This window comes from Hyperolius riggenbachi, chromosome 2 (genome assembly GCF_040937935.1).
Source record: "Hyperolius riggenbachi isolate aHypRig1 chromosome 2, aHypRig1.pri, whole genome shotgun sequence".
In the NCBI taxonomy this organism is placed as follows: domain Eukaryota; kingdom Metazoa; phylum Chordata; class Amphibia; order Anura; family Hyperoliidae; genus Hyperolius; species Hyperolius riggenbachi.
In genome coordinates this window covers 138,551,342-138,576,953 of record NC_090647.1, presented here as the reverse complement: position 1 = coordinate 138,576,953, position 25,612 = coordinate 138,551,342, and the positions used below count along the sequence as shown (strand labels likewise).

Genomic DNA, 25,612 nt, shown 5'->3' with positions numbered 1-25,612 from the left:
AAGACACAGGAGACACAAAAAATGTGAGCCCAATAGCGCAATATGTTTTCATATACTGGATATCAACAGGTAAGGTAATTGTACTACTCACAGAGGCCAGCTACAGACCTGCACTGTACCTACTCCTACCTATTGCTTGATGAAGCGGAGTCATACCTGCGAAACGCATTGCATTTTCCCCTGAAGTATGTAAATAAATTTGTTCTGCTAAACTTTGTTGGCATATCTTGTGTCTGTTTGGAGGAGGTAAGTCTTTTTAGACATTTTTATTCTTCTGGCACCTCTGTATCCCTGTTACACAAAGGCGGGTTGCCGAGGGGCAACCTACCACAGGAAGCAGGTGGAGACAACAAACCCAACTCCACTCCAAGGTCCAGCCGGAACTCGGTGTGGTCACTCTCCTTGGTAAAAGTGACAGATTGTCGCTATGGTTTAAACCATGTGTGGTCTACCTAGACCCCTTCCCAACAGGGTATGTTGGGGGTACGTGGAGCACAATTTGGGTAAAGTGGCGCCCTAGTGTTAATAAAATTGAATTAAAAGCAAGATAAAATCGAAAAAAATCAGGTGGCTTACCTCAATGACAAGATCTTTGTATAAACAAATAAATATTTTTTTAGCACAAGCAATACATTTCACGGGTCTAAGCCCACTTCCTCAGGCCAATGACAGTGCCTAAAAACAGCAATTTTCAATACTTACTATATACGTTCTTTTTTTGAGAACCGTATACATAATGTTGTTTCAATATACATGCTGTTCTTAAAAAAAAGAGGGTATATAGTAAGTATTGTAAAGTGCTGTTTTTTGGCACTGGTATTGGCCTGGGGAAGCAGGTTTAGACCCGCGAAACACGCTGCCTTCGTAAATATTTCTTGGTCTATACAAAGATCTCGTCATTGAGGTAAGCCACCTCATTTTATTTTTTAATCTTGCTTTTGATCCAATTTTATTCACACGGGGGCACCTCTTTACCCAAATTTTAAATAGTGACATGATCACTGGACTCATTCCAGTGTGAACTGTCTTCTCATGTAGCGTCCCTTCCACCTTCTATCCAAGCATGCCTCCAGTCTTTTAGCTTGTCTTTTCCAGACTGTCAATATCTCACACACATTGCAGTATTGCAGTATTTGTATTTGTATTGCAGTATTTTTTTTCGGAGACTTACAGTATTTGAAAGCATTTATCTTCCTGGTTTCCCAGAATGCACTGTAAGTTTATCAGTCTGGCCATCATTGTACAGATGTCATAATATTTTGATTTAGTATCCTAAACATATGTTATCCTGCAGTCCTGCAAACCTGACCAGCTACCTGGCTAAGATTCCAATCCAACAATGTTTGCAGGATCTGTATGAAAACTGTATAATCTATTTCAGTTTCAGTTTTTGGAAATGTAAGGTGACAAGACCTTCAAATGACAGCTGTACAACTTCACAATTCTGCAGCTTCAGAATCCCAGTGCCCAGTCCTCCTGCTTCAAGATGCAGAGGGTGCACACATGCACGCACGCACACATACACACACACACACGTAGCATATGTGATGCACCACCACTGTTTGGTTTGGGCGCAGGGTAGAGTTGGGCCGAACGGTTCGCCTGCGAACGGTTCCATGCGAACTTCAGTGGTTCGCGTTCGCGTCCCGCAGGCGAACCTTTGCGGAAGTTCGGTTCGCCCCATAATGCACATGGAGGGTCAACTTTGACCCTCTACATCACAGTCAGCAGGCCCAGTGTAGCCAATTAGGCTACACTAGCCCCTGGAGCCCCACCCCCCCTTATATAAGGCAGGCAGCGGCGGCCATTACGGTCACTCGTGTGCTCCCTGCGTTAGTGAGAGTAGGGCGAGCTGCTGCGGACTGTCTCTCAGGGAAAGATTAGTTAGGCTTAACTTGTTCCTGTCTGGCTGCATACCTGTTCTGTGAACCCACCACTGCATACCTGTGCTGTGAACCCACCACTGCATACCTGTGCTGTGAACCCACCACTGCATACCTGTGCTGTGAACCCACCACTGCATACCTGTTCAGTGAACCTGCCACTGCATACCTGTTCTGTGAACCCACCACTGCATACCTGTTCAGTGAACCTGCCACTGCATACCTGTTCAGTGAACCCACCACTGCATACCTGCTGTTTATGTTTATGTTATGATGTTTATGTTTTAAAGCACTTTAGGCCTGTCATTTAGCATTCAATGTGATTTCTGCCCTTAAAACGCTGCTTTGCGTCAAATCCAGATTTTTCCCGGGGACTTTTGGCATCTATCCCACTCCGCCATGCCCCCCTCCAGGTGTTAGACCCCTTGAAACATCTTTTCTATCAGTTTTGTGGCCAGCATAATTATTTTTTTTTTCAAAGTTCGCATCCCCATTGAAGTCTATTGCGGTTCGCGAACTTTAACGCGAACCGAACGTTACGCGAAAGTTCGCGAACCCGGTTCGCGAACCTAAAATCGGAGGTTCGGCCCATCTCTAGCGCAGGGTGGTGCCAATAGCAAAAATATTGGTAATTTATATCATCAATTTTTTTTATGACAGATTAACCCATCCCCCTTTCTCACACAAAACCTCCCCTTCTAGTGCCCCTACACTATCCATCATTATACTCAACACTAATTCTGGTAGTTGATTGTCTAAAAATAGACGATCGGCTGCAATCGCTATTCCGTATGTAGTAGCCGATTGCCTACTATCCGTATCAGGCACCAAACTCACAGACTGTGCACTCAAATTTGGGTAATTTGCATTGGTGCCTATTAGACTTCTACAGATCCCTGGATCCAAATGACCTGATCCGCATGAGTACTCATGTTTCCCAACTGTCGCTTATTTTTTTTTTTTTTTTTAGAGCCTCTTTTTTTAAACCAAATCTCTCTGTCCCACTTTTCTTCTTATTTGTTCCAATGTCAGGGCTGATGAGCAGATTTACATAAAGATATTGTATATTTTTCAGACTATAAAACACACTTTTTCTTTCCCAAAACTTGTGGGGAGAAGGGTCTTATATAAGACAAGACAAGACAAATAACATTTATATTGCGCTTTTCTCCTGGCGGACTCAAAGTGCCAGAGCTGCAGCCACTAGGGCGCGCTCTATAGGCAGTAGCAGTGTTAGGGAAACTTGCCTAAGGTCTCCTACTGAATAGGTGCTGGCTTACTGAACAGGCAGAGCCGAGATTCGAGCCCTGGTCTCCTGTGTCAGAGGCAGAGCCCTTAACCATTACACCATCACGCCAGATACGGTATATAGATGCAGGGAGCACTTACCCATCCAGCGCCTGCCCTCCTCTTCCCCTCACTCCAGACATCCTGAAGTAAGCAGGCACCTCTTCTTCTCCTCCTGCGGCTGCCTCAGCTTTTCCGGGTCCTCCATGCTTCCTGCCGCTGCAGCGCTCCTCTTCTCCCTCTCTGTTGGTCTTCAATTAGGATCAGCAGGCTCCTCTTGCCCTTCTCTTGTGGTCACCTCTTTTCCTCCAGGTCCTCCATGCTTCCTGCCGCCGCACTCCCACTTCTCCTTCTCCGGTGGTCTTGCATTACAGAGGTTCCTCTTCCTGCAGCCAACCGGATACTGCAGCTGCCTAAGCTTCTCCACCTACCGGGTCCTCCGTTTTCTGCATTCTTCCGTTTTCTGTACTTCCGCAAAGTGGTTTTTACTATAGCCACAGCGGTGCATGCGGAAGTACAGGAGAGAGGAGCGCAGCGGCGACAGCGGCAGGGAGCATGGAGGAGCTGAGGTGGAGAAGAGGAATCTACTTATCCTAACTGAAGACCACTGGAGGGGGAGAACAGGAGTTCGGCGGCAGCAGGAAGCATGGAGGAGCTGTGGCAGCCACAATGTTGCGCTACCTGCAGCAAGAGGAGAAGAGATGCCTGTCTACATTAGGTGGAAAGGAGCGCAGCTGCAGGATGAGGTGCATGATAAAAGTGTCAGTATGACACTATGAAAGTGTCAGTGTAGTGTTAGTTCATTGTTTGTGTAGTGTTAGTGTAGTATTGTGTTATATAATGTGTAGTGCAGTGTTATGTAGCTTAGCTGGTGGGGCAGCAGGGGTTAGTGTAGTGTAGTATGTAGTGTAATGTAATTGGTGGGGCCAGGAGGGATTAGTGTAGTGTAGCTAGGCAGAGTAGCTTAGAGACAGGTTAGGGGGAATAGGTCCATAAGACGCCTGCACTATAGGTGCACCAGGTTTAGTATTTTCTTTTCCCCCTGATTTTGGCCTCTAAACCTAGGTGTGTCTTATAGTCCACAGCGTCTTATAGTCCAAAAAATACGTAATTTTTTCTTCTAAAATGTGTCTGTATAATTCTAAACTTTATTAACATCCTGTAAACTGATATATACATTTTAAAATGCTTAAAGAGGAACTGAAAATAAAAAAAAAAAACGTTAAAGAGTAAGAGTTAAACTTACCTGGGGCTTCTGCCAGCCCCTTGCAGCTGTCCTGTCCCATGTCGGTCCTCCGCGATCCTCCATTCTCCCACCACCAGCTGGTTTCAGTTCAGTCAACTTGTAAGTCAATGGACCACTGCGCAGCCCTACCACGCGTAGCCTTGTTCAAGTTCCCGTCTGCAATAGCGTCCCGCGCCTGTGCAGGACGCTATTGCGGATGGGAACGCGAGCAAAGATACATGTGGCCAGAGCTGCGCAGGCGAATCTAGCTGGAAGCGGGGGAATGGAGGATCGTTGAGGACTGGCGTAGCACAGGACGGCTGCAAGGGACTTGCAGAAGCCCCAGGTAAGTGAAACTTTTTTTTTTCTTCAGTTCTGCTTTAAATCAAGGAAAATTAGTGATGACTGAAAGGACCAGTGTGGCTCATATTGTGAAAATAGATCTTTTGCTCAAAAATGTTTGGCAGTATGTGTGAAATGGAGGGTGTGGCTGGAGGTGTAACAAGGGTGTGTCTTAAAAGCATCTCAAAAAGTCGGGAGGTATGAGTACTGTCGAGAACAGGACTTGATACCTTAGGTGACTGTTCAGAGCTGAGATCTTAATAGATGCGCGGGGGTCAGCACATGCGCAGAAGCCCCCAACTGATGCGACTTAGCCAGTTACAGGAGTTGATTGTGGCTGAACGGAGGCACGCGGGAGGACAGCAAGTCACTCAGCGGTAAGAATCAAATCTTTCTTTTTTAACGTCTCTGTTTCCCTTTAAATTCAGGTTCACAAAACCTAAAGCTTTAGTTGATTATTTCAGTGTTTGTGGAAAATGAATTTCCGTAAGCGTTAATTTACCCAATGAAAAGTGTGTGCAATGCTAGAAGAGTTTATATGAACAAGGCAAATGTTTTCCTCTTGAATTGAATCAGGCCCAAGGTATGTATGCACATGATCTACCTTGGGAGAAAGGGTGTGCTAGCTATAATCAGCATTTTACCAGTTTCAGAATGTCTCTGTTTATCATTGAATAGGAAACAGAAGAGATCACAATACTGCTACAGCTTCATCCGCTGCAGATCGTGACCGGCAACATTACAATTCTCTATGCGAAAGAGAGAAGCAAGGAATATTAATACATATAAGAAAATCACTAGAAGAGGGTTACATGCATGCTTTGGTCTCAGACACACTATAAGCACTTTTCTGAGCGCTTGCAATTGATTAGTGCTTTCTGAGCCCTTTTTAAAAATCGCTCCTATTCACTTTCATTAAAATTGCTGTAAAAATCGGCATGATCATGTACGTTTTACATGTACGCATTTGCGGCGATTTTTACTGCGATTTTAATGAAAGTAAATGGGAGCAAGTTTTAAAAAGTGCTTAGAAAGCGCTAATCAATCACAAGCGCTCAGAAAATCGCTTATAGTGTGTCTGAGCCCTATTCCTACAAGTATGAAACAGCTGCCAGAGTGGGAACAGTTTTGTCATATAATAATGTGTAAGGACAGGGCTTGTGTGGAATAAAGCAAAAGTGGGTACCATCCCCTCCCCCACCTCCAATGGGTATACCATGAAATGGCTTTAGAATAAAATTTGCCTGGTATGTTGGGGTATACTATAATTAAGCAGAGGAGAAAATCAACTGGACTGTGCCACAATTTCCAATCTCATAATTATAATAATATTTGTATAGCGCTTTTTTCGCTGAGGACTCAAAGCACTGTGACCCTGCATTCGGCAGTCTCAAAGGCTCAGGCAGACTTGGATAGGCACAGATGTCCTAGCACCCTAGACTTAGGCCTCTTTCACAGTGGGACGTTGCATTTGATGCAACGTTAAAGTCGCACAACTTGTCCCTAATGCAGCGCATGTAGGTTATAAAATTGGATGTTATTTTGTACTGCGTTATGTGTCTCTTAGTGCACCGTTTTCGTCGCACACTGATGGAACGAAAATGGCGCATGCGTTACATTTAAAAAAAAAACATTACTGAGCATGTGCAACACACAAAGCAGCAAATGTATTGCTAAACGCACAGCATGCAGCACTTTCTAAATATTGCTACAAGTTACACACAACGCAACGTGTGCACTGTGAATGTCGCACAGACTTCGTATTGCTGTGCGTTAGTCTGCGTTATCATTTTTTATAACGTGCGACTTTAAAGGGAACCAGAGAGGAACGGGCTGAAAAAAAAAGAACAAGCTTTTATACATACCTGGGGCTTCTTCCAGCCCCATAAGCCTGGATCGCTCCCACGCCGCCATCCTCCGCTTCCTGGAACCGCCGTTACCGGGCCCGTCACTTCCGGCGGACGCGGACAATTGTCCGCATCACAGGGGCTCCCTCCATACATGTACGCATGCGGCTGCAAAGCAGGCAGCCTCATGCGTACTTGTATAGAAGGAGCTCCGTGTGATGCGGCGAATCGGCCGCGTCCGCCGGCCGACTAGCGGCAATGACGGGACCCGGTGGCGGCGGATCCAGGCAGCAGAGGACGGCGGTGTAGGAGCGATCCGTGCGTATGGGGCTGGAGGAAGCCCCAGGTATGTATTAAAGCTTCCCCCCAACCTCTCTGGTTCCCTTTAACGTCCCACTGTGAAAGAGGCCTAAGTCCTCCATGAACCTACAAACCCCTGCAGAACCGCACCTGGCTGCTGCCTGGCCCAGTTGTCACTCCTCCTTTACTTCCCCTGCCCGTCATAAGTAGCTACAGGTGTCTCTCAGCATTAGGTAGCCAGAGAAGTACTCTCAGTATTGAGCGGCTAGTGTTGTACCCGGCTGAAGGGAGATATCATCAGTTGGATGACGAGAGCTGGATGAGTAACCTCTCATTTATGATCTGCTCTGGGCTCTGCACAGGGAAGGAGGGGAGGCAGGCACTAGGGGAATGCAGGGAGACACCTTTCTATCATCATGTGCCTGTAGGCAGGTGCCTACAGTGCCTTATGGTTATTCCAGCCATGAGCTCGGGGAAAGAGGTGGGCTTTTATTTTTTACTTAAAGTGAACCCAAGGTGAAAATGATATGGAGGCTGCTATATTTATTTTCTTTTAAACAATACTAGTTGCCTGGCAGCCCTTCTAATCTATTTGGCTGCAGTAATGTCTGAATTATGCCAGAAACAAGCATGGTGGTAATCTTGTCAGTTCTGACAATATTGTCAGAAACGCGTGATCTGCTGCATGCTTGTTTAGGGTCTATGGCTAAATGTATCAGAGGCAGAGGATCAGCAAGACAGTCAGGCAACTGGTATTGCTTAAAAGGAAATAAATATGGCAGCCTCTCCAAATCACTCTCACCTCAGGTTCACTTTAAAGTTGTCCATAGGAGGAGTCTCTGATTGGGGAAGTTCCATAGAGTTCCACAGAGTAGGGGCTGCATGGAAAAAAGCCTGTGCACCAAATGTTTTTTTAAATGAATCCTGAGACAGTGCTGCTCGGATACCCCTTTTCAAAATCCGGATCCGATTCGGATCCGGATACCCAGATATCCGACCCGGGTAGGATATCCGAGTTTAAAATTTTCCGATCCGCATCCAAATCGGATATCCGACCCTAGTATCCGGGATATCCGGGCAAATTTGTATATCCGGATAGAAAAACCGGAAGTGGCCTTTAAATTGCTTTAACCACTTCAGGACTCAGCCTTTACCCCCCCTTAAGGACCAGCGCTGATTTCGCTGATCTGTGCTGGGTGGGCTCTACAGCCCCCAGCACAGATAAAATACCAGGCAGAGCAACCAGATCGCCCCCCTTTTTTCCCCACTAGGGGGATGATGTGCTGGGGGGTGTGACGCCGGGCGACGCCCAGTCGTCCGAGGATTCGCGGCCGATTGTCCGATCGCAACCGTGATCGGAAAACTGACATTCTTTATTTTTAAAATAGAAGTTTTTCCTTCCTGCCTTCCCCCCCCCTTTTGCCATGAGGGCTGAATGGGCCTGCGTTAGCATATGGCTAAAGCAACCTGGTTTAGCAAGAAATCCTGTTAAGGCTCCCGGAAAAGCTCTGGTGACACTAATGTGCTAATTGGGCAGAGCTGAAATACCAACAGAGTCTATTCAACAGGGGAAGCTAGCACAGCATGAGGTCTATTGACACCTACATTCCTCCCAGTCTTGACGGCACCGACTAGACTGAGTATGGAATGCGTGGTGTTGATAACTTTGTCACATTTTGCAAATACCATCCATGGGAGGAATATGAAAATTACATAATTTTGTTTCCCTAATTCTGTAGAATATGGTGATACTAGACATAGCCAGGTAACCCGAGCAGGGGCTGAGATATGAATAATGGGGTCCCCGTGCGCCCCAAATATTGCAAGTTTGATGTCCTATGAACGCGTATTCTCAGCCCAATCTGAATATGAAATCGGTTTGCATGTGCGACAAAACCCCGGCGGGGTATGAAATTGGACATATTTTGTGGATGGCTGGAAGTTCCTCCCCTGAGAACTCACTGCCTGACACGCCCCTGGGCTGAGCTTGAGACTCCGCCCAGAAATGTCAGTGCTCAAAACTGATTGCATGAGGACCCCCAGCCAATTCCCCCACTTTCCATCATACCGAAAAGACTGCCACTGCTTGGGGAAATAGCAGTGGCCATCTTGCAGGCGGAGCAACGGCCATGTGGTTCGGCCATATTGCGAACTAACTGCAACAAAGGAACTTTGTCTTTTCCCGAACGGACTTTCCACAGAATCATAAGTATTCGTTCTTTTTATCCCTTTTTCTTTTATGTACTGTGTTATCACTGTCTCTCATCGTTTAATTGTTCACGATTGTCTGTATATATTAATTATTTATATTGTAACAAATAAAGGCTTTTTAAAAGGTCTTTACCTCTCAGTAAAACCTTCTATTCAGTATACACAGACGAGACCTAAACTTCCGAAGGGACGCTACTGTTTTGATAGATAGATAGGAATTGCACAGTTTTAACCGGTTGTTTGTTTCACAGGTCTATAGCCAGTTAGCAGTTATCTCTGGGCTGATAGAAAACAGAGATGGTGGCAAATCTACCCCTGGGTTGGAGTAAAAGTGTATTTTCGTAACCTCACAGGCTCCCTACTGCGTCGTGACGCTCAAACTCCGCCAATTCTACGCAGATTGCGTCCATAGCTCTCAATCTGTGTGCTAGAATCGGATCGGACGGTTTTGCGTGTTCACGGCCAGTGGAGATCCTGTGACAGTGGTCGGCAGCGTTTGGGATCTGTGTGTGCTGATAGTATCTCAGGTAGGGCTATCGAATTAGCCCTATCGAGAAACGAACTAATTCGTTGGTAGTGACTGAGTGCAATATATTTTTCATATATACAGAGAGACTGTGTAACCAGTACCCCTCCCCTAAGTTTTCTTTTATTTGGCATGGAAATGTCCGGGAATTACAAGGTCATGGTCCTATCCGACCTGCAGAGTCTGTGCGAGGCGAGAGGCATGGACATCCGCGGCAAGAAACAGCAGGACCTGATAACGGACTTGTACCGATGGGATAGCCAGAATCTGCGGACGCTGGAGGTGTCCACTGTGGAGGACACCGGCTCATCTAACGCAAGTCGAGGGGAACCAGAGACTGAAGATCCTGTGCGTACCGAGGTTGAGCAACCCGCGGGCAATGCGGCAACAGATACGCAGGAGGCTGTCAGTGTGATCCCCGACCCCAGAACCCCTGAAAGTACTCGCCTGGAACCGGCCAGTACTGGACTGTCCAGTTATGTTGATCCAGTAATGCAGCAGGCATTGCAAAAGCTGATGGAAACTGATGTGGACAAGTACCTGCAGTACATGGCGGAGCAAAAGCGAGAGGAACGCCAATCTGCAGAGGCGCGGGAGAGACGACAGCATGAGCTGAACATGGCGAAAGTGCAGCAAGCCAGCCGGAGTTCAACGCCCAGCCTCCCTGCTGAAGGGACTGCCGCTCCAGTAAGTGCAAAATTTAAATTTGCTATTATCGAAAAAGACACTGACATTGACTTGTTTTTGAGGTCTTTCGAAAAGGCCTGCCGTCAGTATCGTCTGTCCCAAGACCAGTGGGCCAGACATCTGACACCCTTGCTGCGCTACAAAGCGCTTGATGCTTTCTCAGAGCTGCCTGTGGAAAAGGACAATGATTATACCGCTATAAAGGAGGCTATAATCACTAAGTACCAGCTGACGCCAGAAGCCTACCGGAAAAGGTTCAGGTCCTGGCAGAAAAAATCTACTGATTCTTATCAAGATGTGGTCAGCAGTCTGCTCACCACACTCCGCCAGTGGACGCTAGGCCTCACTAAAGGGTCTTACGGTGTCCTGGAGGACTTAATCGTCCTGGAGCAGTTTCTGAACATTTGCCCGGCTGATGTACGCCAGTTTGTGCTGGAGCGCCGACCAGCGTCAGCGACGGTCGCTGCAGACCTCGCTGAGACCTTTGCAACGACCAGGGTGCCGGAGACCCGCAGGACTGCCCCATCTAGCTGGAGAGGAGGTCAGTCCCACAATTTTGCAGACTCTCCTACCTCTGTGAGCCGTGCGCCCCAGAGGCCCTCCAGCGCAGCTGCTGCGTCCAGGCCTGCAGTAACAGAGGGCATCACCTGTCACTTTTGCCGCAAGCCCGGACACATGAAGTTTAACTGCCCGGAGCGGAGGCAGACCGCGCCAGCTCCTGCACCACCTACACCTCGCCCACGGCAACTGCCGCCAGCCAGCGCACCCCAGCCGGGAGCACCCAACAACGTCATGTTCGCAGGTGGGAGAGGGATCCACTCCGCTACGAGCAACCACCAGCTGGTTACAGTGAACGACCAGCTTGTTACCGGTTTCCGCGACACTGGAGCGGATGTCACCCTGGTGCGTGCGCACCTGGTCCCGACGGAAAATATCCTCCCTGACAAATACCTTACCCTCACTGGAGTGGGGGGCACTCTTTCTCGCATTCCCCAGGCTCGGGTGTCCATCGATTGGGGGGTGGGGGTTCAAGAGAAGGTTGTTGGGGTCCTGGACCAACTGCCGGTCCCAGTTTTGTTGGGGACCGACCTGGGCAAGCTTGTGTCCTATTATGAACCTGCCCCAAGCCCCTCAGACTGCCAGGAGGGAGACGGACTCTCCGCCCACACTAAGGTACTTTGCACCAAGGGGCAAGAACAGGGGGGAGGTGGGTTGAATGTGCCCAGTCCAGGGGTACCGAGTCCAATAGTACCTGTGTCACAGGTACCTGTGTTTGATATACCGATTGTTTGTGATGAAAATGTTGTTGTACCTGTCACTGTAATTCATGCATGCAGCCAGGATGTGAGTAATGCCAGTATGTGCCAGTCTGAAGGTGTACCTGTACTGGCAGTAACACGCAGCCGCGCTGCTCAGAACCTGGGCTCAGAGCAGGTGGAAGAGGTTCCGGCCTCCTCCCCCTCCTCTGACCACAGGGATGGTAGCCTTCAGCCACTAACTGCATATGCCACGGGCCAGCTGGCTGAGAGCGAGAGTGCTGCATTTGTGCAAGCACTCCAGACTGACCCTAGCCTCGAGGCACTCAGAAGGCAGGCTTCGGAGCCCCTCACGAATGAAGATACCTTCAAGGTATATTGGGAAGGTGGTAAGCTGTACAGCGAGCCTGTACAGCCCACCGAAGGTGAAACAAGTGTGGGTACCAAGTTGCTTGTGGTACCCAGTGCCTTCCGGGGGCATGTGCTGAAGTCCGCACATGACATTCCCCTGGCAGGGCACTTGGGAATCCACAAGACACTTGACCGTATCCAGGGTCATTTCTACTGGCCCAGGATGCGGATCGATGTGACCAACTATTGCCGCTCATGTACTGTTTGCCAAAAGGTAAAACGGGCTGGGAACCCCCGCAAGGCTCCCTTGTGGCCACTGCCAATCATAGGTGAGCCCTTTCACAGAGTGGCAGTCGACATAATTGGACCATTGCCCACTCCCAGCAGCAGTGGCAAAAGGTACATCCTGACGGTGGTGGATTACGCCACCCGCTATCCTGAGGCCATGGCGCTTTCCTCCCTGAGGGCGGACAAGGTAGCAGACGCGCTACTTAACATTTTCTCCCGAGTCGGGTTCCCTGCGGAGATGCTCTCCGATCAGGGATCCCAGTTTATGTCCGAACTCATGGAGGCCCTGTGCAAAAAGATACACATGACGCACATTGTCTCCAGTCCCTACCACCCGCAGACCAATGGACTGTGTGAACGGTTCAACGGGACGCTGAAGCAAATGCTGACCACGTTTGTTGAGTCGCAAGGTGGGGACTGGGAACGATACCTGCCTCATCTGTTGTTTGCGTACAGGGAGGTGCCGCAGGAGTCAACCGGGTTTTCCCCGTTTGAACTCCTGTATGGGAGGAATGTCCGAGGACCCTTACAATTGATGCGGGAGACATGGGAGGGCAAGGGCGACCCCACTGATGTCTCCGTGGTCGATTACGTCCTCAAGTTCAGGGACAAAATGGAGTCCCTGTCCGCAGTAGTGACCAACAACCTGGCCCAGGCTCAGGCCAAACAAAAAGCATGGTACGACCGCACTGCTGGAGAGCGGTCATTTGATGTGGGTGACAAGGTATATGCCCTTCTTCCCGTGAGGCAGAACAAGCTGCAAGCAGCCTGGGAGGGGCCTTTTACTGTAGTGCAGCGGTTAAACCCTCTGACGTATCTAGTGAACATGGGGGGCAGGAAGCAGAAGAGCTTTCATGTAAACATGCTGAAGGCCCACCATGACAGGACCCAGTATGCGCTGCCAGTGTGCAGCCGGTTAGAGCAGGGAGAGGCAGACCCCCTGTTAGACCTGCTGGCTGACGTACGAGATGTGGACGGCGACCTAAACGTCAATCCACAGCTCGCCTCAGCCCAGCAAGAGCAGTTACAGAAGGTGCTGGGCCAGTACCAGCACACCTTCTCCGGTATCCCGGGGCGGACCAGTATGGCGGTGCATGGGGTAGATACAGGTACCCATCCCCCCATCAGGCAATCCGCTTACCGTGTCTCTCCCGAGGTACAGGCGGACATGCAGAAGGAGGTGAGGGAGATGCTGGAGTTAGGGGTGGTTCAAAAGTCCAGTAGTGCCTGGGCAGCCCCTGTTGTCCTGGTCCCCAAGAAGGACCAGACAACTCGGTTCTGCGTAGACTACAGGAAACTGAACGCCATCACCACTACAGACGCCTACCCCATGCCTCGCATTGATGAGCTGCTAGATACACTGGCATCAGCCAGGTACCTATCAATCATGGATCTGAGCCGGGGGTATTGGCAGATACCACTTGCACCTGACGCGAGGCAAAAGTCGGCCTTCATCACCCCTTTCGGCCTCTTCGAGTTCACGATGATGCCCTTTGGGATGAAGAACGCCCCCGCCACGTTTCAGCGGGCCGTGAACGACCTGCTAGAGGGAATGCAAGGGTTCGCTGTAGCGTATCTGGATGACATTGCGGTGTTCAGCCCCACCTGGGAAGAAAACCTCAAACACCTGTCCCAGGTACTAGAGAGGCTGGCCATGGCCAATCTGACGGTTAAACCGAGTAAGTGTCAGATTGGCATGACCGAGGTGCAGTACTTAGGTCACCGGGTGGGGGGTAACACCCTGAAACCTGACACGGGAAAGGTGGACGCCATCCTGGCATGGCCTCGACCTATCACGAAAAAGCAGGTCCAGGCGTTCCTGGGGACCGCCGGCTACTATAGGAAATTTGTTCCCGCCTATAGTACACTGGCGAAGCCCCTGACCGATGCCACTAGCAAGAAGCACCCCAAGGTTGTTAGCTGGACCCCCGCTTGCGAGAATGCCTTCCAGGCCTTGAAGCAGGCCCTCGCAAGCGCCCCTGTGCTTCAGGCCCCAGACTTCAGTCGTCGGTTTGTGGTGCAAACCGATGCCTCTGACTACGGTCTCGGCGCAGTCCTCAGCCAGGTGGATGGAAAGGGGGATGAACACCCTATCCTCTACCTGAGCCGGAAGCTCCTGCCCCGAGAGGTAGCCTACTCCACAACTGAAAAGGAGTGCCTGGCGATCGTGTGGGCCCTACAGAAACTGCAGTCGTATCTGTACGGCCGCTCCTTCACGATCGTCACTGATCACAATCCCCTGAGTTGGCTAAACCGTACTGCTGGAACCAACGGCAAGCTCCTACGGTGGAGCCTGTCATTGCAGCAGTACGACTTTACGATCCAACACAAAGCAGGCAGCCGACACCAAAACGCTGATGGGCTGTCGCGGTGTCAGGGGGAACCCGACCCAACAGCGCCAATAGCTGCTACGGAAGGCGTCCTGTTGACACCTCCCTGAGCAGAGCTCGGGAAGGGGGAGGTGTGACGCCGGGCGACGCCCAGTCGTCCGAGGATTCGCGGCCGATTGTCCGATCGCAACCGTGATCGGAAAACTGACATTCTTTATTTTTAAAATAGAAGTTTTTCCTTCCTGCCTTCCCCCCCCTTTTGCCATGAGGGCTGAATGGGCCTGCGTTAGCATATGGCTAAAGCAACCTGGTTTAGCAAGAAATCCTGTTAAGGCTCCCGGAAAAGCTCTGGTGACACTAATGTGCTAATTGGGCAGAGCTGAAATACCAACAGAGTCTATTCAACAGGGGAAGCTAGCACAGCATGAGGTCTATTGACACCTACATTCCTCCCAGTCTTGACGGCACCGACTAGACTGAGTATGGAATGCGTGGTGTTGATAACTTTGTCACATTTTGCAAATACCATCCATGGGAGGAATATGAAAATTACATAATTTTGTTTCCCTAATTCTGTAGAATATGGTGATACTAGACATAGCCAGGTAACCCGAGCAGGGGCTGAGATATGAATAATGGGGTCCCCGTGCGCCCCAAATATTGCAAGTTTGATGTCCTATGAACGCGTATTCTCAGCCCAATCTGAATATGAAATCGGTTTGCATGTGCGACAAAACCCCGGCGGGGTATGAAATTGGACATATTTTGTGGATGGCTGGAAGTTCCTCCCCTGAGAACTCACTGCCTGACACGCCCCTGGGCTGAGCTTGAGACTCCGCCCAGAAATGTCAGTGCTCAAAACTGATTGCATGAGGACCCCCAGCCAATTCCCCCACTTTCCATCATACCGAAAAGACTGCCACTGCTTGGGGAAATAGCAGTGGCCATCTTGCAGGCGGAGCAACGGCCATGTGGTTCGGCCATATTGCGAACTAACTGCAACAAAGGAACTTTGTCTTTTCCCGAACGGACTTTCCACAGAATCATAAGTATTCGTTCTTTTTATCCCTTTTTCTTTTATGTACTGTGTTATCACTGTCTCTCATCGTTTAATTGTTCACGATTGTCTGTATATATTAATTATTTATATTGTAACAAATAAAGGCTTTTTAAAAGGTCTTTACCTCTCAGTAAAACCTTCTATTCAGTATACACAGACGAGACCTAAACTTCCGAAGGGACGCTACTGTTTTGATAGATAGATAGGAATTGCACAGTTTTAACCGGTTGTTTGTTTCACAGGTCTATAGCCAGTTAGCAGTTATCTCTGGGCTGATAGAAAACAGAGATGGTGGCAAATCTACCCCTGGGTTGGAGTAAAAGTGTATTTTCGTAACCTCACAGGCTCCCTACTGCGTCGTGACGCTCAAACTCCGCCAATTCTACGCAGATTGCGTCCATAGCTCTCAATCTGTGTGCTAGAATCGGATCGGACGGTTTTGCGTGTTCACGGCCAGTGGGGCTCTTGTGACAGGGGGGTCTGTTCGCTCCTGCCTGCGTGTGGCTGGCAGGGGGGGGGGGCACCTCAAAGCCCCCTCCACCGCAGGATTCCCCCTCTCCTCCCTCCCTGCCCCGGAGATCGGAGGCTGCACAGGAACGAATCTGTCCTGTGCAGCCTCTAACAGGCTCCTGCCTGTCGTGTGACAGCGATCTCCGGCCGCTGATTGGCCGGGGATCGCTGATCTAGTACAACGCTGCTACTGTTAGCAGCGTTGTACAAATGTAAACAAAGCGGATTCTTTCCGATTGTGTTTACATTTAGCCTGCGAGCTGCGATCGGCAGCCCGCAGGCTATTCACGGAACCCCCCGCCGTAAATTGACAGGAAGTAGCCGCTCGCGCGAGCGGCTGTTTCCTGATTAATTAGCCTGCAGCCAGCGACGCAGATGTGCGTCGCTGGTCCTGCAGCTGCCACTTTGCCGACACGCGTTATGAGTGTGCGGTCGGCAAGTGGTTAAAAACGTTTTCTAGGGTATATGAGGCATGATTATTTTGTAAAGTTGAACACTAATTGATGATGTGGGGACTTAAAATCTCCCCCCTCCTCCCCCCCCCCCCCAAAAAAAATGGCTGTCAATTAACATTAGGCCTAGGTTCCAGACAGCGTTCGTGCAGCCCACATTGTGTCCAAAGTCCAACCGCACAACTGGGACATGACAGTTTTCAGCCAAGACACCTCCAAAAAATTACGCAGCAATTGTGTTTTGGGTTAAATATAGGTGGTATCAGTGGCCTGTGGCACCCTGGCCTGGCGGTGGGAGCTGCACAGGCAGCAGGAGCAGGGCAATGCAGCAGCAGCAGGTGTAACGTGTGCCAGGTGCATGCCAGACGTGGCACGTTGCAATTGGCACTTAGCACGTGTCATGTGGCACTTGGCGCGTGTCACGTATCATGTGGCACGTGTCACGTTTCACTTGCCAAGTGTCACGTGGCACGTGACATGTGGCAAGTGACACGTGGCAAGTGCCACGTGACAAGTGACACATGCCACGTGACAAGTGACACATGCCACGTGACAAGTGACACGTGGCAAGTGTCACAAGCTAAGTGACAGACAGCAGAGGAGAAGACACTAGTGCACACTAACTGTCACACTGGCACTGCTCACAGCACAGCAGTTCTGTAGAAAGCTAACACAGTAGTACTACTACTACTCTAACAACTACTATCACACTGACTGCAGTACTACAGTACTAACTACACAATAACACAGTAATCCTATCCCCTAATCCCTAACCTATACCTAAGGCTAATAGCTGGCCAGCAGGCAGCAGCTGGCCTGGTCTGTGCACAGCACACACACAGACACATAGCAGCTGCCTGCAGCACACACTGACTGTCACACAAATGACATCAAGCTAATTAATGATTTAACAATAGTGTAGTGATAGTGAAGGGATTAATCACTGAACATCTTTCGGTTTAACACTGCTAGGCCAGCAGCACTGGAGCACACACTCTGACTGTCATACAATGACATCAATCAAGCTAATTAACGATTTAACAATAGTGTAGTGGTAGAAGTGAAGGGGTTAATCACTGAACAGCTTTAGGTTTATAACTGTGCACAGCCCTTGCTAGGCCACCAGCACTGGAGAATGTCTGTGAGCATTCAGCAAGCTAAGATGATATGTCTCATCATGGCAGCCCTCCTTATTATACAGGGGGGCTGGTCAGTGTTGCTTTCTGTGATTGGATGCCAGGGTTTAGGCTGGGAGCCCTCTGCTTGGCTCATTGAGGTCAGGTGGGGCTGGCCAGGGTTCCCTTCTGTGATTGGTTTCTAGGGCTTCTGCTGGGTGCCCTCTGATTGGCTCCAAGACGTGATCTCCTTAGTTACAGAATTTTGGATCCGGATATCCGCAATATCCGGGTTATGCAGCCAAATACCCGCAGATAGCTAGCCGGAATTTTTTTAAAAATCCGGAATCCGAATCAGATAGCATAAAAAAGTTTGGATATGCGGGTTACCCGGATATCCGGAATCCTGATGAGCAGCACTGTCCTGAGAATAATCAAATTCGTCCTATTTGCAGAGGTGAGGGTGTGTGGAGGGGCATATAGTTCCAATATGTACTTGAGTAAATCCTAGGGAAAAAATATTAACCTAATTTACAAATCCAATAAATATACATATATGACATCATATAATAAAACCATAATTATTTTATCTGGGGGATGGGGGATGTGGGATATTAGGGTCAATTGTTAAGAAGGGAATAACATTAAAGAGGGCCTGTAACCAAAATATAGGAAAAAAAATTGCTTATTCTTTTACATAATTCATGTATAAATTATTTAGACAGTGTTTGCCCATTGTAAAATGTTTACTCACTCCGATTTTAATCCTGAAATTTATCACAGGTTGCAAAATATTTAGTACTGGCAGGCGATCTCTTTAGAATGTTTATTTAGTAAGATTTCTAAAGCCAGTACAAAAGGATAGTTGGTCTCCCAGAATGCTCTGGGGGGGAAGAATACCGCATAATAAACAACCTAGGATAAGCCTTAGTGGGAGGGTGGGACTACATTCCAATATACAGCTATAGGAAGGGTTTCTGATGCTTTCAAGTATAAAGCAGGGAACACACTTGCAGCGGCCTTTTCACCACGATTCTCATGTTTCCGTCTTAGTCATATCGGATTTGCGATTTATCGGATGTGGCGGAATACATTTTAATTGCTAATGTGTGCATTGTGCATAAAAAGCAAGAAGTGTGATTGTAAAATGTGTGAAAAAATATGAATGAACGCTAATGACGTGCTATAGGGGAGTTTTCTCTGGTGATTCTTTTGGGGACCAAAAATACCTAGCTGAGAAGTAGGGAGAGAGCAGTAGCCCAATGGTGCAGTATCGTCAGGTGTAGGGAGGATAAAATGATATAGATATATACTCACAAAGGTGGCTTGCAGTTCCTGCAACCACCGTATAGGCCTGCAGGGAATTAACTGTCCCTGCTTGGTACGCCAGGTCCTGCTGGATACTGGACGGTCCAAAGGAGGTCTGACTGGTAATGGGTAGGGTGGAGGCATCCAATGTGTGATCTAATTTAGGGTTTTAAAATATATTTAAAATAAAAAGATAGGTAATCACTTACCTCCCCAGATGATATAGAAACCAGTTCAACCGTAAAAAAGTTTTTATTCAAAAATCAATCTGACAACACGTTCCACAGGTCATGGCCCGCTTCCTCAGGTAGGTCGATACAAAATTCTGTGATAGCACAGGGGATAGAGTGTAGGCGCCTACACTCTATTCCCTATCATACTGCATGGGGGTGGGAGGGGGGGAGGTGGGGGCGAGGGGGGCTCAGGAGTGCCCAATTTATAAGCTGCTACCCACAAGACACTTTTTTTTATAAGAATATCAAAACGCAGGAAAAGAGCTCTGATGTGAAAGAGCCCTGAGAGTTCTATGCACAGAAGGTGATATTGCTTGCTTGGTATTTGGAAAAAGCTCTTATTTCAGTTCCCCTTTAATAAAACTTGTTGAAGAAAGTTACTTTTTATTTCAGCGTTTAAGGACATTCACCAGCAATTTCCTTTAGCTGGGTAATATTCACATTTAACGACCAAAGTTATGAATTCATTTTGAACACATCAAAAATTTAAATCCCTTTATTGGATTTGATTTTTCAATGCTTTTCTATGCTAACCCCCTAAAAACTGAAACAAAAATAAATACATTTGATAATTTTCTCTTCATTTCAGTGTCATAAGAATTAATGAATCAATTAAAGACTATCCAATGGTGGTTTGTACGTTTATAGACTGAACAACTGAGCTATTGAATTATCAAGTGATCAAACTGAATACTAAAGTGCCCAAATATAGTTCAATCATTGAAAAACCTTCAGGAAAATGATCTTGTAACTCAAAGACAAATAACAGATTTTTAAATAACATTCAAAAAGCTAAAAGTACAAAAATATATAATGATAGCCAAGTTTCCAGCAGTGAATAGCTAATCTGTAGACACCTTACCTTACCCTAATGTCAGTTGCTTTGCAGAAAGGCAAACATGGAAATAAAACGTTTCATATATTTATCTTCTTCATGTCCCAGATTCAGTTTGCAAATCATTAACTATCTAAATTGACAGATTTGACATTGGCAAGCCATCAATCTCACAGCACTAAACATAGCTGGTCACTGTGTCTTCCTAGGTGCTCTGTTAAAAGAGTGTCAAGGTGTGAGTAGTTTTTCACTTATAAACTCACTTTAGGTCTGATTTACTGAGATCTCTCCAGAGATCGCAAAGTGTCTCCAATGGAGATATCATACAAGATTCATCAAACATGGAATAATGGATTAACAACTGTCTAATATGTGATTAGGGTATGCCACTCTCACATAGTGAAGGATGAGCGTAATGACCTAATTACAATTACGTGAAATTTCACGTAACTTACAAAATTACGATTATGACAATCAAAAATTCATAATTTCACGAATTCATGCTAAATTTTGGGTTTTTGCAGAATTTCGTAATTACAATCGTTTTTCGTAATTACGATAGTTTTTGTAATGGAAACAAATTGGAATTTCATGTTTAATACGGAAATTCGGCCGTTCTCAAAATTGTGTTCCAGTCCTCAGCCTCCTGATACATTTAAAGTGACAACACGTGCACGGACCTTTGCATTATCAGTTATTGCAAGGCCTAAAACCAAGCGTCTCAGCATGCATGACTGCTAAGTGCACCTTTACAAAGAGCACCTGTCTTAGAAGTGGCTGCAGGTAGAGCCTCCTGATACATTTAAAGCGACAGCATGTGCAGGGGCCTTTGCATTATCAGTAATTGCAATCAATGAGTGACTCCTGAGTTTAGTAATTACTTAAACTTGCATAATTACTATTAAAAACAAAATCACGTCTATTTTCGTAATTAAAATGACTTTCTATAAAAGAACCCACTCTTTTACTTATGCAGAAACTGTGGGAAAGGGTGAGACATATGCAAGATATCCAGGGGATTACTAAATACACTCCTCTTGATGCTCCAGTCCGATTTCCGGAATTGGCGAACCTCCCTTTTTTAAAGACCTGGGTTAGGAATGGTATCTCTTCCTTATCACAAGTATTGAGAGACCAAGAGGTGAGGCCTCTGCAAGATATCTTAACTCTTTTACAAAAACCCAATTCACCTTTGTTAAATTTTCAATATATGCAACTAAAGCACGCAATTAAAAAGCAACGCTTATCACATTCTTTGCTGATGCAGCCATCTCCTGTCTACAATCTTTTAAATCAATGTAATGAACGCAGTGGCTTCATTTCAATGTCTTATTCAATGCTGCTTAGCTTATTTTTGAAGAAGTACCCTCTCAGGTGCTTTGACAAATGGGCGCAAGATTTGGGAGAATTGGCTACGGAAGATTGGATGGTTATCCTTCAGAATGTCCCCTTGGTTTCTACTAATGCCTCCCAAAAACTATCACAGCTTAACATTATACACAGAACTCTACTAACTCCTAAAAGGCTCTTTTCTATGGGCTACAGGGATGACCCAATATGCCCCAGATGTTGTAGAAACCACTGGGACCTTTTACACATGTTATGGAGATGTCTCAAACTATTTAGATATTGGGAGCAAGTTCTAAATATTATTGATACAGTTTCCAAACAAAAACTGAACAGAAGTATAGAACTTTGTATCTTGGGTTCGTTGGTGGGTTTAAACACTCAGGAGGGCACGCAAGTGATGATAACCCGCTTACTATTCCAAGCAAGGAAATTAATCTTAGTGCACTGGAAGGACCCAAACCCCTCAAACGTAGAAATTTGGATTAAACAAGTAAATACATACTTAAAGTTGGAGAAAATAATATACCAACATAGAAAAGCTCCCCAGAAATTTGATAAGATTTGGTCGGGTTGGTTGGATACCCCGGGTCTGCCTGATTTTTCTCTAATCCAGGATAGATTGTTTGCTGGCCTAGGTTAATTTTTTAATCTTAAGACAGTTGTAAAGTCTAATACCACCTGCTATCTTGTATGTTTTGTGTCTGCTAACTGCCACTCTTTATTATTATGAATAGGCACAATAAATGTTGTTTACTATTTCTCCACTTTGGTACGAAAACTGCTTAATTGTCAAGATATGATTCTAAGGCGTATTTTGAGAATTATTTTATAATGCTGTACTGGAAATGTGATATATCTTCATGTTAATTGTATTATGCTATTATGTTTAATGAAGGCTGTTTAAAAAAAAAAAAAAAAAAAAAAAAAAAAAGGCTTTCTAAAGAAAACACTAAATTACGAAATTTCATGTTAAACACAATTTAGCGCTGAAATGCGAAATTACGTGATGGAAATTTTGCTTACAGAATTCTGAATTACTGTTTGTATGGCAATTACGAAATTCAGAATTTGCGATGTAGTGGCAAAATTTGCGTCCGTAATTATGGAATATACCCTATGCATCTAGCAATTTTCACATTTCAGCACTCCTCTCATTTATTCGCCAATAACTTTATTACTAGCTATCACACCTAAGTGATCTATATCTTGTTTTTTCCCTGTAAATTAGGTTTTTTGAGTGATTTATTTTTAGTAATTATTTTATTTTCTATGCATTTTGAAAGAAAAAAAATTAAAAAATACACTATTTCTCCACTTCCATCCACTATAGTTTTAAAATAAACAATGCTACCATAGGTAAAACCCACACATTTTATTTGTCCTTTTGTCCTGGTCCTGTCCTAATATTTAAATTAGATTTTTCGTGCAATGTATGGGGATAAGATTTTATTTGAAAATAAAGGTGTATTTTTTTGTTTTCTCACTGTACTGTACTGTACAAGCCCTTATTTGCAGAAATAACAGTAAATATGACCTTATGGCATAAAAAGCTTCCTAGAGTCCCTAAGGTAACAATTTATGTACTCTAATTTAAATTCTGTCACTTTGTTTTCTTTTACAAACATTTATTTTGGTACAGAATACATGAAAATAAAAATGTTATTGCTTTTGATTCAGTTTGTCACTGAAATTAGTTTACAAGGCATAGGCCTCAACCCTAAAACACCCTTTTATCCATTCTATAATCTATCACAATTAAAATAATACTTTATATTTCTCATTCAATAGATGGTTGTGCCATTAACCTGTGCAAGTGGCTTTATACAAGCAATTTTTTTTCTAAATGATAGTGTAACGATCGGTGTAACACAGAGAGGGTCTGATTACCGGTGATCTGCAGTATCACCGAGAATACAGATATATACCCGATTATAGATGATCTGCAGTATCACCGATAATCAGATATATCTCTAACCTCTGGACACCTGGGTAATAAGAGTGTTTGGTGCAACAGAAATACTTTGAGGACTGCACCTGAGGAGCAGGTGCACAGCAGTAAGGAGTACTGCACAGTAACACGTTCCTTCCGCAAGCCTGAGACTCTCCCGAGGGAGGGGTCAGGCTAGGAGTAGGAAGGACAGAGTGTGAGTGACACCAAGGAAGGGTGTCACCCACAGGTCTGTGAGCTATCTCTTGACTGCGGAGATAGCGCTCGAGGTCGGGCAAGCCGGGTCGGCAACAGACAGACAGATCAGTGACAGAGACAGGAGACAGATGCGGAATCCTAAGACAAGCAGAGTTCGGCAACAGAGTATCAGATATAGCGAAGTACCTAATCAGAGATCAGAAGAGTAGTCAGGAAATCAGAAGGTCATAACAAATAATCAACAATGCCTAGTCTTGGGTGTGAGCTCCTTGATCATCAACACCCTGGAACTGGTCTGAGTATAACTAGATGGTAAAGCTAATTCCTAGTCTGAGGTGTGAGGTCCCTGGTCATCAACACCTAGGAACTGGTCTAAATAATAACACAGATAATATACAGTTTTCCCTAGACTGAGGTATGAGGTCCTTGATCATCAACACCCAGGAACTGGTCTAGATAATGACACAGAATATATCACAGATACTGACAAGGTCTGAGTGCTACCACGTAGTGATCGCAATGCCAGACACCAGAGAAATGACCAGCACCCAGTATATATACACAAGCTCTCTCCAGCACCTCCCCTAAGTGCTGGACCAATGAAACCTGATGGAATTGTCAGCTGATCGGCTAGACACCCTTCTGACTGCCATAAAGGCTCTGCCTCTCAGCGCGCGCGCGCGTCCTTCTGAACCTGTGTGGACTATCAGCCCCAGCCACACCAGACATGTGTTGTAATGCATCTGTTGATTTGAACGCGGGGCCAGCCGCACTGCTGTCAGAGCATGCGGCGGTTTCCCCGCGTTCAGCCATACTGCTAGTGGTAAGCCCATGCGTGCAAACTGCCGTGTCGGACGCGGAATCCGCCCCCTTGTTCACTGGGCATGCGGTGGTTTCTCTACGCTCCGTCAGGCTAGTGGATGCAGGCCCATGCGCGCAAGCTGCCATGTTGAACGCAGAATCAGCCGCCTTACTCTGAGTACTCGCGGTGGCTTTTCCGCGTTTTCTCACAGTACCCCCCCCCCCCCCCCCCCTGAGGAGTGGACTCCGGACAGCTCCTACCCGGTTTCTCAGGATATAAAGCGTGGAACTCCCTCCTTAATTTATCCGCATGCATGCGACACTCAGGTACCCATGTTCTCTCCTCAATACCATACCCTTTCCAGTGAACTAGATACTGCACTGAGTTCTGTACAACACGTGAGTCTAAAATCTTTTCTACTTCGTACTCAGGTTGGTCATCTACCATCACAGGAGGAGAAGGAGTGGAACCTACATGAACTGCTGGTTTAAGGAGGGACACATGAAAAGATCTTACACCACGCATGCTGGCAGGGAGATCAATGGCATAAGTAACATTGTTGATCTTCCTGGTCACTGGAAAAGGACCCACAAATCTGGGTCCTAACTTGGGCGAGGGCTGTTTCAGGGTCAAATGACGTGTGGACACCCAGACCAAGTCTCCTGGCCGGAACTTCCACTCTAAGGAGCGTTTCTTGTCAGCTTGACCTTTCTGACTTTGAAAAGCCTTCTCCAAATTATTTTTCACGATCCCCCAAATGTTCTTAAATGACTTTTGCCAAGCCTCCAAAGCTGGAAACGGAGTGGAAGCTACTGGCAGTGGGGAGAACTTAGGCAACTTTCCAGTTACCACCTGAAACGGAGAAAATCCAGAGGAAGAGCTTTTCAAATTATTGTGCGCAAATTCTGCAAACGGCAAGAACTTGACCCAATCATTTTGCGCATCCGCAACATAACACCTTAGAAACTATTCCAATGACGGATTAATTCTCTCAGTCTGACCATTGGTCTGTGGGTGGTAGCCCGACGAAAATGACAGTTCCATGCCCATTTGATGACAAAATGCCCTCCAAAATTTAGAAACAAATTGGACTCCCCGATCTGACACAATGTTTTCCGGAATGCCATGTAGCCGGAAAATGTGGATGATGAAAAGATCGGCCAACTCCTGGGCTGAGGGGAGTCCTTTCAGGGGCACAAAATGGGCCATTTTACTGAAACGGTCGACTACCACCCAAATGACCGACATGCCCTCAGACCTCGGAAGCT

The 25,612-nt window shown here is 46.7% G+C and overlaps 1 protein-coding gene across 6 annotated transcripts in view; it reads right to left on the bottom strand.

Moving 5' to 3' along the window:
- LOC137545825 (retinol dehydrogenase 16-like) overlaps positions 1-25,612 on the bottom strand; it is a 76,057-nt gene that overhangs the window by 27,709 nt on the left and 22,736 nt on the right. The window contains exon 1 of one of the 6 annotated variants that reach the window (XM_068267499.1): positions 20,079-20,134. The exons of 3 other annotated variants lie outside the window; for them this stretch is intronic. Coding sequence is in view for 1 of the 3 variants with exons in the window: in XM_068267497.1 (XP_068123598.1) it covers positions 3,273-3,276 (4 nt within the window). In the remaining 2 variants the exon portion in view is untranslated. Of the gene's footprint in view, positions 1-3,272; positions 3,360-20,073; positions 20,135-25,612 lie in introns of those variants that run through there. 2 more of the 6 variants (XM_068267498.1, XM_068267497.1) reach the window with 2 other exon arrangements.